Consider the following 16,854-nt stretch of genomic DNA (forward strand, 5'->3'; position numbering starts at 1 on the left):
TAAGCATCACTGCTTCTGCTTGAAACGCTAACATTGGCTCTTTGCTTCCTGGGATTTATGCTTTCTCCCAGATATCTTTTTTTTTTTCCTCTGCAGGAAAGGTGTGTGAGGAACAATAAATGTCCATGCCCATCCTCTGATCTCTTCACACAACCCTCCCTGTCCTTGCCCTCTCCCCAGACGTTACGGTCTCCTGGCACTTCTTGGATGTTTTCATGCAGCCGTATGAATGCCTGAGACTCGCACAAACCCCCCACCGCTGTGCTGTGCTGGACCTTGGGAACATGGCATCCTCACAACAAAAGGTATGTGAGCAAGGGCAGACGCTGCAGAGGAACAAAAGTGACTTTACTTACGAAATTTCAGTTGTTGGAGAGAAAAGATGGTTCTGTGAAAGTGGGAAGAGGGTGTGCGTCACCGGAGGAACCTGCTTAAATAAAACTCCCGGTGAGAGCCAGGAAAGCTTTCCTTGCAGAGTGTTTGTAACTCCCAAGGAAACCAAAAAGTCAAAATAAAGATCTTCGTCTCTCAGTGTTAGACCAGAAAAAGTAGAAAGAGCGTAAGGAACACGGGCACTTTGTTGCTCAGGTTTGAAACCTAACTTGATTCCAAGGGCAAGAATTGCAGCTCATTAAAGCAATGCTTTTCATATCTAAAGCATGAGGACAACTTTAATAGTCAGCAAAAATCCAAATCCTCTTTAAAGGGCAAGGCACCTCTTCTGAGATGCAGAAAATGAGAGGTGCCCCTCTGCCAGCTCTAAAGTGCAGCAGTCTGAATGCCCTCTTGGGGAAGCACAGCCCCCCAGGTTTTCCATAGGGATTTATTGCTGTGTGGTAACAAAGAAATGTAGATTAAAACAATGTCATGAAGCCCGCTGTGCCAGCAAGTGCCCTGGTGTGCCTCAGCACGGCCGTGCAGGAGTGCAGGCAGCTCGTGAGCCCTCGCAGAGACATTTATGGGTCTCTTGCAACCAGGGTACTGTCAGCAGATATGAATGGGGCAAGAAAACCCCTTCACAGCAAAGCAAAGATTTCTTCCGCAAACAGTAATGCTGGGGGGGGAGGTAATTTGTAATGCTGATATTAGAGTTTGTAATTTCCCCTCCACGCACACCTCCCAGGCTGCATTTTGGAAGTGATGCTGGCAGGTACAACTGAATATAGCTGGAGCTGCTGGTTAATGCTGACATACTCTGTTTAAACTTTCCTTGGCATGTAAAGGTTTTACACACGCAAAGCTGGCTTGCTGGCCTGTATAACTTTATCAGGGAGAGAGGTGGCAGCAAACATCTAAACCGCTGCTGCAAGTATCTTTAGAGTGGGCGTAAGTGGTGTGTCTCCAAAAGCAGCGGTGTGTAGCCTGGATGCAATGCTAAGCTGTTTTCCTCTGGTTGTTCAGGTCTGTTACTGATGGACAGAGCGATGACTCTCCTGGTAAAGCTTCTGGCCCGTATGAATGCTGGCTAGGGGAGAGCCCCACTGATGTGTGTCGGTGTCTGAAGTGTTAAAGGAGGCTGGGAGAGATTTTCAGTGCTGGGAAGCTTGAAAATATGAGGTATTGTTAAACTTACTTAGCTCAAAGCAACATTGATCTGAACACTGCAGAACTGGGAGGACAATGCAGGGGCAAGTCTGTGTACTGCTGTCCCCACAGCGCTCTCGCCGCTGCACAGGTCTCCCTCCATGTGCCTGGCTGGCAGGTGAGGAAGGGGCTGGGTAAAGGCAGAGGGGCACGGTGGATGCTCTTTCCTGCTTACCACCCTCTCTTGCTCTGCAAACACGTTTGCCTTGCCCAGAGTCACACCGGTCTCCAGGACCTGGAGCTCTGCACTCCCCTCCTGCACACTGGGCTGCTCCCGGGGTCCCTCTGCACCGGCATCACAACTGCCCCCCAACGCCGCATCCTGAGGCTTCATCTGCCCCCAGCTCGCTCCCACTGTCCGGGGTGTGCAAGGCTGTCCTGGCCTGCCCAGTGCTGCTGTTCCCGCAGCCAGGACCTGGGGTCAGGTCTGAAAGCCACGAGATTTCAAAGAAATCGCGGCTGTTGAGGTTCCGATCTGCCTGCCCCGTTTTCATTCTTTAAAGTTTGTGGAGCTCCTCAGTAACCACAAGAAACATGCACTTTGCAGGCTGAAGGAGGACTCGTACTTAATGCTGCCTGGTGGGTTATGAGCTTTTTCCAGAAAAACCACCATTGAAGTTGGGAAAGTTTAAGGCCGGTCCTGTGCCTTTTGCACCGCTCCCCACACACAGGCAAGTGCCCCATCCCACGCGCTCTGCTCTCCTGCGTGCACACGCTCAGACAAGCACCCACATACCCACGCTGCTGGCTTCGGGGCTCCTCACCCTCCGCTCCCCTGGAGCTGCCGGGGCTGTCCCGTCCCGTCGCCGGCCGCACCGCTGTCCTCCCCGCGGCGCGGGCCGCCTCCTCCCTCCCCGCGGGTGCAGACCCCCGCAGCTCCCCCCCCCCTCCCCGGTTCCCGGCTGCCCCCCGCCTCCCTCCCCCCGGGACGGCCGGGGCCGGTGGCACTCACCGCAGAGGGCGTTGGCGAAGCCGTGCCAGGCGCAGGCGGCCCCCGGCGAGCCGCGGCCCCGGGCGGCGGCGGCCAGCCCCAGCGGGGTGCCCAGGGCGCAGACCAGCAGGTCGCTGACGGCGATGTTGAGCAGCAGCAGGTTGATGGGGGAGCGCAGCGCCCGGTAGCGCCAGAAGAGCAGCAGCACCAGCAGGTTGCTGCAGAAGCCCAGGCTGCCCACGGCGCCCAGGCAGACCGCCGCCGCCAGCCGCGCCGAGGGGCTCAGGCACGGCCCCGGCTCCCGGGCACCGGCCTCGGCCCCGCAGCTGGGAGCGGCGGCAGCGGGCACCGGCATCCCCGCGGGGCTCCCGCCTCGCCCGCGCCGGGCATCGCAGCACCCCCGCGCCGGCAGCCTCCGCCGGTCCCAGCGCACCGGCGGGGGGGCGGGGGGGTTCAGCTTCGTTACACTGAAGGGGAAGGCAGGGTTTATGCCTGCCGTGCTCCGCCCTGTGGCCGTCAGCAGCCGGCTCCTCGCCGCTCCCCGGCCAGAGGGCTGAGACCCGGCGCGACCTCATCACAGGTGCCCCGGGGGCGGCCCCGGGGGAGCCGAGCCTGGCACAGAGCAGCCGCTGCGCCGCGGGCCGGGGGAGAGCGCCCTTCAGCGCTCTCCTGTCCTGTGCTGCACCCACAGCTGCTGCTTGGAGACCTCCACAGAGGCAGAGGCTGGTCTTGGGGGATCTCGCTATTGAGCAAGGTCTCGTAGTTCAGTGAGTTGCTGCAAAGCTGGGAATCTGAGTAAATTCAGATCAGAACAAAAGAGTCGGCTGTGTTTAGGCACCGAGTTACATGAAACACAAAATGCACATAGCTATAGCGCTAAGTGATGTATGTCTCAGCTTGGCCAGATAGAGCCTTTCAGAGTAAAGCTGTGAAGAGCACGAGCTGATCCAGAAGCTCCTGTCACTAAAAGACAGGGTAAAGCTTGAACTGCCAACTAGCTGCAGAATAAATAATTTCTTATCAATTAAAATCTCTTAAAATCTATATGGCACTTCCTACAACCCAGCCAGGTTCTGGCTGTATCTCGCCCCTTGGAAAGGAGAGCGTTGTCTGGTGTTTTAATGTGCTGTCCTGGAGGAAAAAAATCCCACTGTTCTACTCGTAAGGGGATTTTTCTCTATGTTTGCAAATAAAAAGGGAATTAATCTAATTTCCTGCAGCTATTCTCATAGTTCTAATATTCTAATCTAATTCCTGGAGCAATTAGTACTGAAAAGGAGGGCGCAAAGGGTGATTTTGTTTTTTCCTCTCCTCTCATTTTTTCTCTTTTTATTGGATGTTTATTATGGGGAGGAGGCAGTTCAGAGTATCTCTGCTTGTAATGACCTTTCAAGTTGTTTTTTAAAAAAAGGAAAAATCTGGACTTTGGGAAAGCTGGCTGCTTCTTGCTTTCCCTCTGGGATGCTAAGGGTATGTTGGGTTAAGGATGGACATGGTCCGGCAGAATGCTGTTGTCTTCTCATCAGCATTTCTGAAAACTGAGAATGTATCTGGGCAGGTAGCACAAGTGGTCGGTTACCTGAGAGTATGCATTTAGATACAAAATAAGGATGGAAAGTATCTGATCCTCAAACTTATTCAAAAAAAAGAAATCTCTGTATGATTTTATAGTGCTTACATGCTAGGGTTGTACAACTCTGGTTATTTCATCAGATAGACAAGGCCAAAGTCAAGTCCTGATGAAGGTGAGGTGGTGTCTATAGCGTTTATTGCGGTCCCTGAGGGCGCAGCCTCTCAAAGGCTGATAGTGGGAAATGGCTGCACTAGAGGAGATAGGGTGATAAAATCCTGCCGCCTTGCTTCAGATAGCTTTGAATAATTATTGCTGATGGGTCGACTTTTTGGGGCCCATAGGAAGCAAGTTCCTGTCTGCTTTTATAAAAAATGTCTGATTCATTTCAAGATTTGCACGCCCCTATCTGTGTAGATAAGACGCAGCGATCGGGGTGGGCTGCTCACAGAGGGCACTGCCTGCGGCAGGCAGGCAAAGAAAGAGCTTTGCAAGCAAAAATGAAGAAGATAGGCAGAGTTCACATGTGGCTGACTTGTTGGATGCTCAAGAACACTAGATAATCTGCATGGCCTGCGTGGAAACTATAATATAATTAAAAATACTAATAGAAGTAAAATAAATATTAATATAAGTAAAATTCAGGACCAGTGTGTCCTGAAAAAATTCGGCTGCGTGATGCTGAGTTGCTGACTGGGGTTAAACCATGACATTCTTAAAGGGAACTTTGATTAGAGATGAAAAGAGGCTGCAGCCTCTGGTGGCAATAAAGCCGAAAGGTTGTTTCCACTGGCTTGAGATGTTTCAGACCGTTTACTGAAAATGTGTTAAATAATCATTTTGGTAACACAAAATTGCTTTGAACTGACCATTTCATTTTAAGTGATATGATTTTCTAGATGAATATTGTGGAGTAGGAATTTTCACTCTCTACTAAAACAAAACCTAACGAGAGAATATATTGGATGTGAAATTATATTCTGAAAAGTAAATTCATTAAAAACATCTCTTGAGATTTCATTTCTATTTTTATTTCTAGGTAATTCTTACCCATTTTTCAGAGGAGAAACAAGTTTCATCAGCAGCTGTGCAATTTCAGCCAAGTTCCCAGATGATCAAATAAACAAATGTGCTGCTGTGCAGCACCCTTCCTGCAAATGAGATGCCAAGTCCCTTTGCTGCGTTAAATAGTAAGTGAAGAGAAAAGCAAGGGAATGAGAGATTTAGGCAAGGCAGAAAGGTAACAAAGGAGCATTTTGCACTTTGCAGAGGTGGAAAACTGGGCTGCTTGTGTAGGACGTGTGGCCGAGCATCCTCCGTTGCTCTCATTTTGGGTGTCCAGTCTGCATCCCTGGCTATTCTAATCCCCTGATCACATCCCACTGTGATACAGCCTGTGGGACTTATTTTCCTAAATTCCGTTCTTGTCATTGACTTGGGAACTTAATTGCTCAGAAATCTGTTTAGGTACGCTCCCTAACAGCCTACAGCTTATTGATTTTCAGCTGGATGGAAATATCAAGGTGCTGAAGTTCTTTTGAGGAGCAGCTCTTGGATTTCGAAGGCAGAAGAAAGGTATTAGCAATGTTAAATGCATTTATCTTGATGACAGCTCTTTGGGGATGTTTCAGGGAGGGTAAATTCTAATTTAAAAAATTGCAATAGGAGCAGTCAAGAGGGAAATGTCATTTGTCCACAAAAAAACAGCTTCTGCTTCTGGCTTAACAGCAGAGTTTCACCAGTTGAAGCGCGAAGGGTGGGCTGCAGCTTGGAAGAGCTGCTTGCAAAACTAGTAACTTTTGCAGCCCTGAATTCGGTAAGATGTGGGGATTTCTCAGCGCCGGGGCCAGCAGCAGCTCTCTGTGGCACCGTGCAGGGATGACTTGCCCTACAGGACCTTCTGCCGGGGTGTGAGTGGGCCCCAGGGAGGGCAACCGGGGTGGGGGGCACAGCTGGCCAGGGGGCCAGCCCTGCTGCTGCTGCCAGCAGTCCCTTCCCTGGGAAGGGGGTGGCCGTGTCAGAGGGGATGTGAATGTGGGACAATTCATCCCTTTTCCAGGTCTCCCCTGCTCTGCAGAGACAGTGTAATATGTAATTTTTACAATGCATATTTATGTCTTAGAAGGCTTCTGAGCTAGGCTAGAGCTGGTACCTGGCGAGGAGCAGGGTGCCATTTGGGCACTGGGGGAGCAGCAGAAGTGCCTGCTGAGAGCATCAAAAGTATTTTCCACCGGTCTTTGCTGGGAGAAAAAAAAAATAAATCCGTATAGTCCGATAGTTTCTTGCTCTGCTTCATCACTGATCTTCTGCTAGAGATCTTTTCCATACTTCCTGATGTGAATAAATAATACGCTTGTCCTGAGATCTTTGCACATCCCCACCTTGATTTAGGATTAATTTATATACAACGAGTGCTCTGTTATGGATGTAATGCGATGATTTGTGAGTTTTGCTGGCAATGCCCCTGCCCTCTGGGTTGGGCCAGGCCCCGTGCCCTGGGTCGGAGCATCTGTCACCCAGCCTGGTGCCAGGGGGGCTGCAGTGTGGGTATGGGTGCTGGGGGCACCCCGGGGACACCCTCACCCCTTCTTGTATGGCATTTGGCATACATTTTCAGGAGTAAGTCAGAGGTAAATTTAGGAGATATTTTCAAGCAGAAGCGCATCTGATTTCATTTCAGTTCTCTTTTCCATTTTCTTAACAAAAGCCTATTTCGCTGCCGAGCTGCCGCAGCAGCGGCATATCTGGAGGTGGGTGCCAGGGGCCGGGGCTGGGGCAAGGGCTGCAGCCAGCAGCAGATTTTTTCTTAAGTTTGGTTAAGTTTACCTCTGTTTTAGCAATGGCCACAAGATGGCACAGGGCCCCTCCTAGTAAGATGCGAATGTGATCACTGGAGAAATGGGTTTTTCAGGTTGCCTGAATCCAGGCTGAGCGAAGGCTGCTTGAAAATGAAATCCAGGCATATGATGCCCATGAGACCTGGGCTTCAAGCCGTTTCTGGGATGTGCCAGCCAGGCAGAGGGTAGCCTGCACCCCATCTCGCTTCAGCATGTACAGAGCAGCCCTGCGATGGAGGGCTGCGGCGATGCTGAGGGGCCAGCGGGAGCTAGGGGAAGGTGGTTTTCAGATCAACGTCTTGTTCAAGGGCTCTCTTTTGTGGCACCCGAGCTTATGCATAGGGACGGGTAAATTCTTCATCAGGCTGGGAGATGCCTGTATTTGCTCTTGCAGGCTGGCTGATGCGGACGGTGTGGTCAGCACCCACGTGCTGGAGCCATGTGGTCGCCCTGCGGGAGCTCTTGCTGGGGGGGCTCAGGGCACGCAGCCACTCGGGGAACCAAGAGGAGAGTTTTGGGGGGCAGCAGAAAAGGCAATGCCCAGGGGTTTTGCAGTGGGTTTGAGGGCAGGATCCCAGCCACTCAAGGAGATGACATTTCTGTCGGTGGACGCACGAGTGACTGCACTGCAGCTCAAAACGTGGCATTAGCAGCTGGGCTCTGTGCAGGCAGCTTTGCTGTTGTGCCACTATGTTGAATATTGAGTATCAGTGTCCAGCTAGTATCCAAAAATGCATTTCCTACACAAATATTTTGATAATGTCTGGAAAGGGATCCAGCCAATTCCTACTGGGTTTCACCATTCTACGGTTTGTGGTTCCGACTGGTGCGTGCCCTGTAAATACGTTGTCCTGTTGTGGAAATATAGCCTGTGTTGTGCGGGCCCTTGGCTGGTATTTGTGTGTCATTAAATAGAGAGTGGAGACATTGAACAGGTTTCACCCAGAGCGTGGAAAGCTGTCAGGGTGATGTGCCGGTAGGCTGTAGGTGGCTGTGTAGGAGCTGGGGCTGTTGGCTGGGAGGTGTACAGTGTACGGGGGGCGGTTTGGCTGGAGGAAACCCAGACTAACCTCTTGCACTGCTGTTTTGAGCTATTTAACGTAACACCACGCAGCAAGTCCTGCAGGGATGACGTGGTGGCAGTACAGCATGGGGATCACGGTTGTGGGCAGTCCCCAAGGGCCAGCCCCTTGCTGAGGCACCCCCCACGGCATTCAGCTCCAGGGGGTGAGTGAGATAGTTGCAGCCCCAGTGATTCCCAATGGCCCTGAATAGCACCTCAGCCGTCAATGGCAATGAAGTCAGCAGCGTTGTGGCAAATTATCTTTTCTCTCTTATTAATGATAAGAGAGGTAATAATCCTCCTACCGGACTAATTACAGCCAGTGAAAATATGGTAATGAAAATAACTCCCATTGCCAGTATTTGAAAAGTTACAATTTACATGAAACAAGAGGCTTATTTTGTACATGGCTCTCTCTTGTGCCATCTATTCTGATCTGAGCAAATCACGGTGCAATTGATCACAGAGGATTAAATGCTGCAGGGAAAGGACTGGGAAATTACATAGAAGCAAAATTCTGGTTCGTTTTGACTTAAAGTAAACTTGGGTTATCTGTCACAAAGAACGTATTACCTGCTCTGCTTCCTACCTGCCAGCTCTTTCTTGCTGCTGTCAGAAATCAATGTAATTTCCCCAGAGGTTTAGCAGTCCGACTGCTTTCTGGGTGTCTCCCTGGCATTGCACGGCTGGATCCATGTGGATTTGGAGGCCGCTCCCCGGTTCTTTGGGACATGTGTTGGGAAAGTTGGGGTGCTCTCCTGCCTTGTCCATCCTTGCTTGCAAAACACTGGTAGGGGTCAACAAACCAGATGCGGGTTATGGCCAGCTATCTGCTGGGAGGTCATCGCCCCGGCTGTGCTGGGGTCAGTAATCCTAACGCCTACCAGTATTTCCCTTGTCTGAACTGCACAGGGTTGTCTGCCAGTAACATGTATATAAACTCCTCTCACCATTCATTTACCTTGTCCTGGATGCCTGGACTCTGTAATTCCAATTACTGTACCAAAATCCAGCATTTCTTGCCCTCCACCCTTTGGGTTTGGCCAAAGATGGTAATGAAGACGTGGTTTTGCTGGCAGATCAGCCTAAGGTCCTCCAAAAGCCACTCCTCTAACCACTCATAGTTAAACATTTGATATGTGTGAAGGATCTTTTGATATTATCTGTCTTTTTGCTATTGCAGTCCATGATGATATCTCATCTTTATTCCCCGAAATAAAGTCTGTTAGCTAATGAGTTTCCTAATGATTGCGTGAGTAATTCTCATGTGAACAATTACTACTCTTTGCTATAAATGGGCAGGCTTAGAACAGACTTTTCTATTTGGTCCTTCTTACTCTTGTTTCAAATTTTGAGTTTGGTTTTTTTGTTCCGTAAAGATTCTCTTTTTTTTTTTTTTTTAATTCTTTATAAATCATCATCTCCTTGTAGGGCTGTTAGCCCCAAAGTATCTTAATGGGACTTGGTGAGTTTGAACAGGGGTTATGCCTGCAATGAGTTGGTGTCATCTCTTTATTTTGGTATAGATCATTATAAATGTTAGTGATTGCCATTAGGATTTTAGTGAGGTGCTGAGTGCCTAGAATGACCTATTTTTTTAAGCACCCAAATGCTTCCCATAGGTTCCCTTCGGGTTGTCCCATCAAATATATTTTGCTGGTCCTCTACAGAGAACTTTGTCTCCAAAATTGTTGCTGCTGTGAGTGCAGCAGCTTTGGTCTATTTACCCTTTTCTAGCCAGTAATGAATAGTTATCAAATTAGAGTGGTTTTAACTAAAACTCCAACAACAGCAGCCATGGATAGTAACGAAGCCTTTAGTAGCCCTATTAATTAGCAGCCAGTTCCCCCCAAGTTATCAGGAATGGTTTGCAGTGTGTGGACAAATGGCAATAGATGAAAACATTTGCAGACAGTGGAGATTTAATTAGACGCTCAGGACAAGCTTTGCCTGCGGTAGTGCTGTCCTGGGACACAGCTACAGCGATGCTGCTCCCAAGGGTGTCTGTGGGGAGGCAAAGTGCCGGCAAGCTGAAGATGGGGGGGAGGCAGGAGCAAGCATCTGTGCCTGCCCTGGAGGTCCCCAGCTGGCATGGCTTGCACCGAGCTGTCCTGCTGCCCAGGAGCATGCATGCACATACAGAGTTTATCTGATTCCTGGAAATACTCCCCCATTAAAATGAGTGCTCCACTGGGCTGCAAGTCCCTGTGCCACCCCTTTTCTTTGCCTGTTGCTGGTTTAGTGGTTGTTCTCTGTCGTGGTTTAACCCCAGCCAGCAACCAAGCACCACACAGCCGCTCGCTCACTCCCCCCCGTTGGGATAGGGGAGAGAATCGGAAGAGTAAAAGTGAGAAAACTCGTGGGTTGAGATAAAGACAGTTTAATAAGTAAAGCAAAAGCCGCACGCACAAGCAAAGCAAGACAAGGAATTCATTCACCGCTTCCCATCGGCAGGCAGGTGTTCAGCGTCTCCGGGAAAGCAGGGCTCCATCACACGTAACGGTTACTTGGGAAGACAAATGCCATCACTCTGAACATCCCCCCCTTCCTCCTTCTTCCCCCAGCTTTACATGCTGAGCATGACGTCATACGGGATGCAATATCCCTTTGGTCAGTTGGGGTCAGCTGTCCCGGCTGTGTCCCCTCCCAACTTCTTGTGCACCCCCAGCCTCCTCGCTGGTGGGGTGGGGTGAGAAGCAGAAAAGGCCTTGGCTCTGTGTAAGCACTGCTCAGCAATAACTAAAACATCCCTGTGTTATCAACACTGTTTCCAGCACAAATCCAAAACACAGCCCCGTACTAGCTCCTATGAAGAAAATTAACTCTACCCCAGCCAAAACCAGCACATTCTGTACATAACCCCTGATGCTACATGAAATCTATGTGGCTTCCAGTAATGTCTCTGGTTCGAGCATGGTCATGGAGAGGAATGAGAAAGTAACACACTCTAGCAAGGAAATATTTTGAGGTCTGCTTGGTTATACTGAGTTTAGAGAAACCTAGTGTGCCTTAGCCCCGAGCTGCAGGCTCAGCTCTTGCAACAAGCTGTGAGCAGCCTGTATTACTCTGATTTCCAGACAGTAGCGTTTCAGATGTCCCTGCAAAATGTTGCTCTTGGTGGTTTTTATTAGTGCAGATCTGTAGTCTGTACTCCTCTCTAGGCTTTCAGCTTCACAAAAAGATGGGATGTTGTGGAAAGGGTGAGCACAGCACTATCGTCCTTATGGAGCCAGCAGAGCTGAGAGGTAGCGTCCTCCTCCATGCCAGGGAAGGGATCTGGGGAGGAAAGTGTAACTCAGGGAGCCTGGAAATTAAAACTGGTGGATATCAAACTGGAAAGAAGGTTTTAATTTAGCACTGAGGGCAATTAGACACTAAAAAGACAAAGAAAAAGCGAAATAAGTTCATTATTGCTTGAGATCTTAAAGCCAGTATCATCTGTCTGAAAGAGAGCCTGGTACAGAAAGAGGGTGTTCCCCATGCAGAAACCTCAACGGGAATCAGGGAAGGGCTTTGGCTAGTTGGAGTCACTGACTGCTTTCCTTGCCCTGTGGCCCAGGCACGTGGGTGCACGGCAGGTGAAGCTCCCCTGGCACAGCTCGAAGGCTACAGCAGAGCCATGACATGAAAGGGATCCCTAGGATGTACGGCTGTAAAAAATGTATCCTATAAAATTGGTCACGGACACATAGATTCACAAATGTTGTTGTCTCAAATGTTAAAAGGGTTAAATCTTACTTTCTCCTGTTTTTTCTTGTTTTCCTTCTTTTGTGCCTGGTGTTTCTGTACAGGAGTAGAAAAAACATGGTCCCCAAAAAATTTCTGGTCCACCACCAGCCTTCATAGCAAGAGGTCCCCGAAGAGCCTCTCCAGTCTGTCCTCTCCTCCAGTGCCCCAGCAGGGCTTCACATAGCAAAGCATTTGCCTGCTGCTAAGCCACAAGTCACGTCTTTGCAGTAACAGCGGTATATGTTTTGGGCTGTAGAAAGTGTCGATACTCCCCTCTCGGGGGGCTGGGAGACCCCAGCTTGTGCAGCAAGGCTGGATTCGCACTCAGCCCCCCGCGGCAGCAGGGCGGCAAGGGCAGCGTCAGACAGTGCAGGAAGATTAGGCAGTTACCTAAACGCATTTAAGGCAGTTTATTGCATTATTTGCCCTGTGATGGATCATGAAAGAGATTGTCAGAGAAGAGGGTAGATAATAGGCTGTGAAAACAAAGAAAAAGCTTAATGACTTTTTCTTCGCCTCTTTTTTCAAGGCCTATTAAGGCTGCTGGAAGTGCGCTAAAAGCCAAAGAGGTCCCTGCACTCGGAGTGTTACAGACATTTCCAGAAATTATTTTTTCAGAACTGGGAAAAGGCAAATACAGAGGGAGTCTCTCCCTTTCAGCCATCTGATGCTCCTGGGTGCATATGAAGCTGCCCCGCTCCCACAGCCGTGGGCGTCCCCAGTGCCATGGGTGCAGCACAGTGCTGGCTCCCAGCAGGGCAGTACTTGGAGCTTGGGGGTGCACTGGCTGTGGACTCGCTAAAAAACTCCCAGTTGAGAGTTAGACAAGGCTGTTTAATAGATTACCAGATTACTTGCTCACCTCTTTGCACTCATGGCTGCAAAACCCAGGTGAACATGTTGAGCCTGGTGTCAGCTGCCCCTTTCCCTTTTGAAGGGTGCAGATATGACGTGGCCACAGCACTAGGCGAAGGTTTAGGGGTAGGTAATGAACAACCAGGGTGTCCTGGGGCACTTCAGCTACACACAGCCAGACCCCAAGAGTAATTCTGGACCTGCTGTTTAACTTTTTTTTCTCCAACTGCAAGTATTTAAAATCTCCTCCAGCACATCCGCACTCCCCAGCAGTTCAGTCTAAACGTCTTACAGTATGGGAAGGTGAATGTGGTCCTGCAATAACGCTTTGATTTTTTTTTCAGGCCAACTATTTACAGTATGTAGGAATTTCATTAAAAGCAGGAATCTTCTCTTTAAATGTATATAGACTTTTCTGCTGGGGAGTTTCAAAACTTTGCAGCCATCACTAAGCTGTAAGAAGCAGCTGCGGAAAGGGAATGCTTTCCCTGGGGCGAGCAGTTGAGCAGTGATCTATTACAGCCACTCCTCAATATTAGCTGTGTGATGACACTAATGCCATCGACAGAGTAAGCACTGTCAGCAGCCACCGAACAGGAGGGGATGCTGTGTGTGGGGGAATGCACAGGCAGGTTCCCAAAGTGCTTGCTGGGTGTGCGCTGAGTTGCAATTTCAGGAGTTTTTCATTCCCATCCCCAGTGGCCTTATCTTGTCCTCCCACACCACTTTGCCACGCTTCACTGCAGGATCCAAGGACCTTGTCCCCATATGGCTGGGTTCACTGGCACTCTGCATGCTCTGCAGCTGGGCTTGCCTGGGCAGCGTGCAGCATCTGCAGGGCCGGGCTTCTTGGAGGCTGAGGCATCACCAGGGTGTGACAGAGGCATCAGTAGAGAGGGGGGTCTCTGGAAACCTGCCGTCTGCCTTCATGCACCGCTCTGTTATGATATTTTCTTGAAATTAGGGGGTTAGATATATAGCCATCCCTGGGAGTGGCACCAAGGGCTGCCGGGAAAGGGAGTCAGTGGAAAAGACTGTGTGTGTTACGGTCTATAAGCCTCTGTCAGATAAGGTACGTTTGAAGTCTTAAACTGTAAAATGTCTAGCAGCTAATACCCTTTACTGTACTAGAAATCTGCAACATTGCTGCATACCTGGCAGGCTAGGAAATGTGGATAAATTGTGGTTTGTGCACATGAAAGCTATACATCCCACTGTGGTTCAGGTGTCATTTTTCTCATAGGTAAATGGCACAACAGCCTCAGGCCTCCTGCTGAGCTGGGGGGTCCTGCTGTCAGCTGCATCAGAGGAGCTTTGCTTTCAAGATGTGACACTCACTACTCTGATAAATGACCAGTTCAAATAGGTTGAAATAAAATCGTGAATTTCCCCAGAGCCAGACACCAGCCAGACCTCAGTGTCTCAAATGAGCCAGTTTCCCCTCTTTGGCTGCATTAAAATTAACTTGAGCCTCTGCCCCCAGATGAATTTAACCTTGGTGTCAGCAAAGCACTTTAGCTCCAGGTACCAAAGATGAGCTTCAGCAAGGGCACAGACCCACCAGACACACCGAAGAGTGTGAGGGCAAGAAGCCCTTCGCATAACAAAGAGTGATAATGGTGGCTTTTGGTTTGTTTTTTTTTTTTACAAAAAGCTGAAGAGATGCCCACATTCACTGGGGTTATAATGTGGCAAACCTGCAGTTTCTGGTTCCCCCTCCCTGCGCTACACCAGCCCTTGCCATCTCCTCAGCAGTGCAGCTCAGCTGCCGCAGAACTGAGGTTGCTCTCAGGAAAATCAACTCTTCTCAGCCCTGAAACCGCCTCGCCAGCCCCTGCTCACACAAGCAGATCAAGATGGCAAAGCTTTATTAATTTGTGTACGTCCCCTAAACAGACAGAATCAACAAGGTTCCCACACTGTGAGTACCGTGGCGGACTCCCATTGGGTTGGAAAGGCTGCATGGGTATTAATTCAACAAGACAAGACCCAGGGCTGTAAACTCCGGCATTTCAAACTTTATAAGTACAGAGTGCTGGCTGCAAAAGACCTATCCTGAAATATCAAAAAATACAGCAAAAGCTGTGTCCTGGATGCCAACACTTCGGTGGGGCCGTTGGCTGCAGCAGGTAGGGCTCATCATGTGGCATTGCCTTGGGCACGTGTACAACGCCGGGCGCTGCTCGCTGGTAGGGCTGCTTGTGCCGTGTTTTGACTAATGCTGGTGATGCCGTTTTTTTCAGAACTGAGGATTTTAAACCCCAAGTTGTTTCGGGCAGGAATGACTTTTACTGTGTATGTGTAGGACCTAAAAATAGCCCTGACCAGGTTTAGGACTTGCAGTGCTCCTGTGTTGGTGCGGATGGCTGCCTCCCTCGCAGGTATGGGCTGAACCTTTCCCTGGAGAGGTGCTTGAGGCCGTGGGAGCTGTAAGTACCCAAATGTCAAGAGGAAACATCGCTCTCATGAGGACCTGCCCACACACTGTGGGTCTAATCCAAATTTTGGAGAGAGTGCAAACTCTCACACTTAAAAACTCTAAGCTGCAAATGATGACACAAAGTTAAAAAATGACCTTTAGACACCTAGTTCAGACACTGTTTTCCCCTGAATATAACCTTCTGGTGACCTGCATTCTTATAGCATCCAACAGGATGATTAGAAAAATAGTGGTATTAATTCCCCACAGAGCTACTGCAAAATAGCCTGCAAGCAAAATGAAGATTGATTGCTGTTCAGAGGAAAAGCAATGCAATGATCTGAAATCAGGAAAGCAAATCAAGCAGAGATTTCCTGTGACCAAAGGTTTTCAATGAAATGAATGTAATTGAGTGGAAGGGAAAGGAGGAACCATGACTTTTTGAATTAAGCACATAACAAAGTTGAGCAAATCATTTCTTCCCTGTTCCAGCAGAGGACATGGTTTTGCTTGGATTAACTGGCCCCAGGTATTTCTATATGGGGATCTATGTCCGTCCAGCTGTTAAAGTGTCACTCTGGATTTATGCTAGTGTAAGAGGGAACAAAATACAGCCTGCATTTGGTGTGAGGTGCATGAATTTGGAAAGGTCAAAGGAAAAAATGTGCTTGGAATAGTCCTGGAGAAGAGGGCTTCTCTCAGAGTGGTGGTTTCTGCTGAGGAGAGCAGTCCTCTGCTGCTCAAAGGCAGCTCAGAGCCCCCTACCTGTGCATTAACATTTAGCAATAGTAAAAGGAAGCAATCCTCTGGGGTACTAGTTTGGCAACGGAAAAAAAAAGACAAACGGACGCAGGGGCCGTGGGGCAGCAGGTCGCAGCAGCGTGGGTTGCAAGGGTGGGAGAGCTTGGAGCAGGGTCGGTGCTGGAGGTGCCTGTCACAGCTTTCCCATCCTGCTGTGCCCAGAGCCCCCCTCCATCCTCACCCTGGTTTATTTGCTGCTGCCGGCTCCTCGGCGCAGGGCATGGGATTGCTCACGCTGAAGGAAAGCCCGTCTGTGCGGCTGGTGCCCCTTCGGCGGTGTGCTGAGCCCGTGCAGCAGACCCTGCCGTGGTGTCACTGCTGAGGGCCAGCTCACTGAATATGCACACAGGTGGACAGGTATGCGCTCGCAACCACATAGGATCAACGTGCTTCTTCCTACAGTGACTAAGGGTTATGGGCACGTTAATAGTAACTGTGTTTTAGCACCCCAGAGTTCCAATTAAACCAATTTATAATTCTGCCACCTTGTAGCAAAGTAGAAAATTGCTTTAAAAATTAATGTAATTCACGGAGAATTATTTCCTGTACCTGCAAGTTTTTAAACCTAAGGGTCTAGGAGGCAAAAAAATAAATATCACGTCTGACTTTGTTGTATGCCTTCTGGTAATACCAGCAGAAGAGGCTGATTTTTCCTTGACCTTTTACTTCAGGGAGAAGAGGAGAACTACTAGATGAGAGGTTTCATCCGTGTGCAAGACACACCGTACTGTGCTCAAGGCTATGGTGAGTAGAGTAACTGCACATCTTAGTCAAAATGCCAAAAAGATACTGATTCAGTGAAATGAATAAGGCGTGTTTGAGGGGCTGCTGGAAAGAAGCAATTGTCTGAAGTCACATCAGCAACTTGCAGCAGCACACGTGTCCCCAGAGGTTCCTGCTGCAGCGTGACTCCAGGGTTCACAGGTTCGCTCTCTATAAACTATTGCATTAGAGGGTGAATCTTGAGAGTGCATTTTAGACAGTGCCAGCAGCAGATTTCCTCAGAAACCTCAGGTTTCAGGTGGGGATTTCTCATGAACTTCTACGTGTGCAGCAGTGTTGATG

At 49.4% G+C, this 16,854-nt stretch overlaps 1 protein-coding gene across 1 annotated transcript in view; it reads right to left on the reverse strand.

The window, feature by feature from the left end:
* Window positions 1-2,870, reverse strand: part of LOC127020158 (pinopsin-like) — a 28,386-nt gene extending 25,516 nt beyond the window's left edge. The window contains exon 1 of the mRNA XM_050902623.1: window positions 2,537-2,870. Coding sequence (XP_050758580.1) covers window positions 2,537-2,870 — 334 coding nt within the window. The remainder of the gene's footprint in view (window positions 1-2,536) is intronic.
* Window positions 2,871-16,854: the final 13,984 nt, after the last annotated feature.

The sequence above is a fragment of the Gymnogyps californianus genome, chromosome 10, assembly GCF_018139145.2.
Source record: "Gymnogyps californianus isolate 813 chromosome 10, ASM1813914v2, whole genome shotgun sequence".
NCBI lineage: Eukaryota > Metazoa > Chordata > Aves > Accipitriformes > Cathartidae > Gymnogyps > Gymnogyps californianus.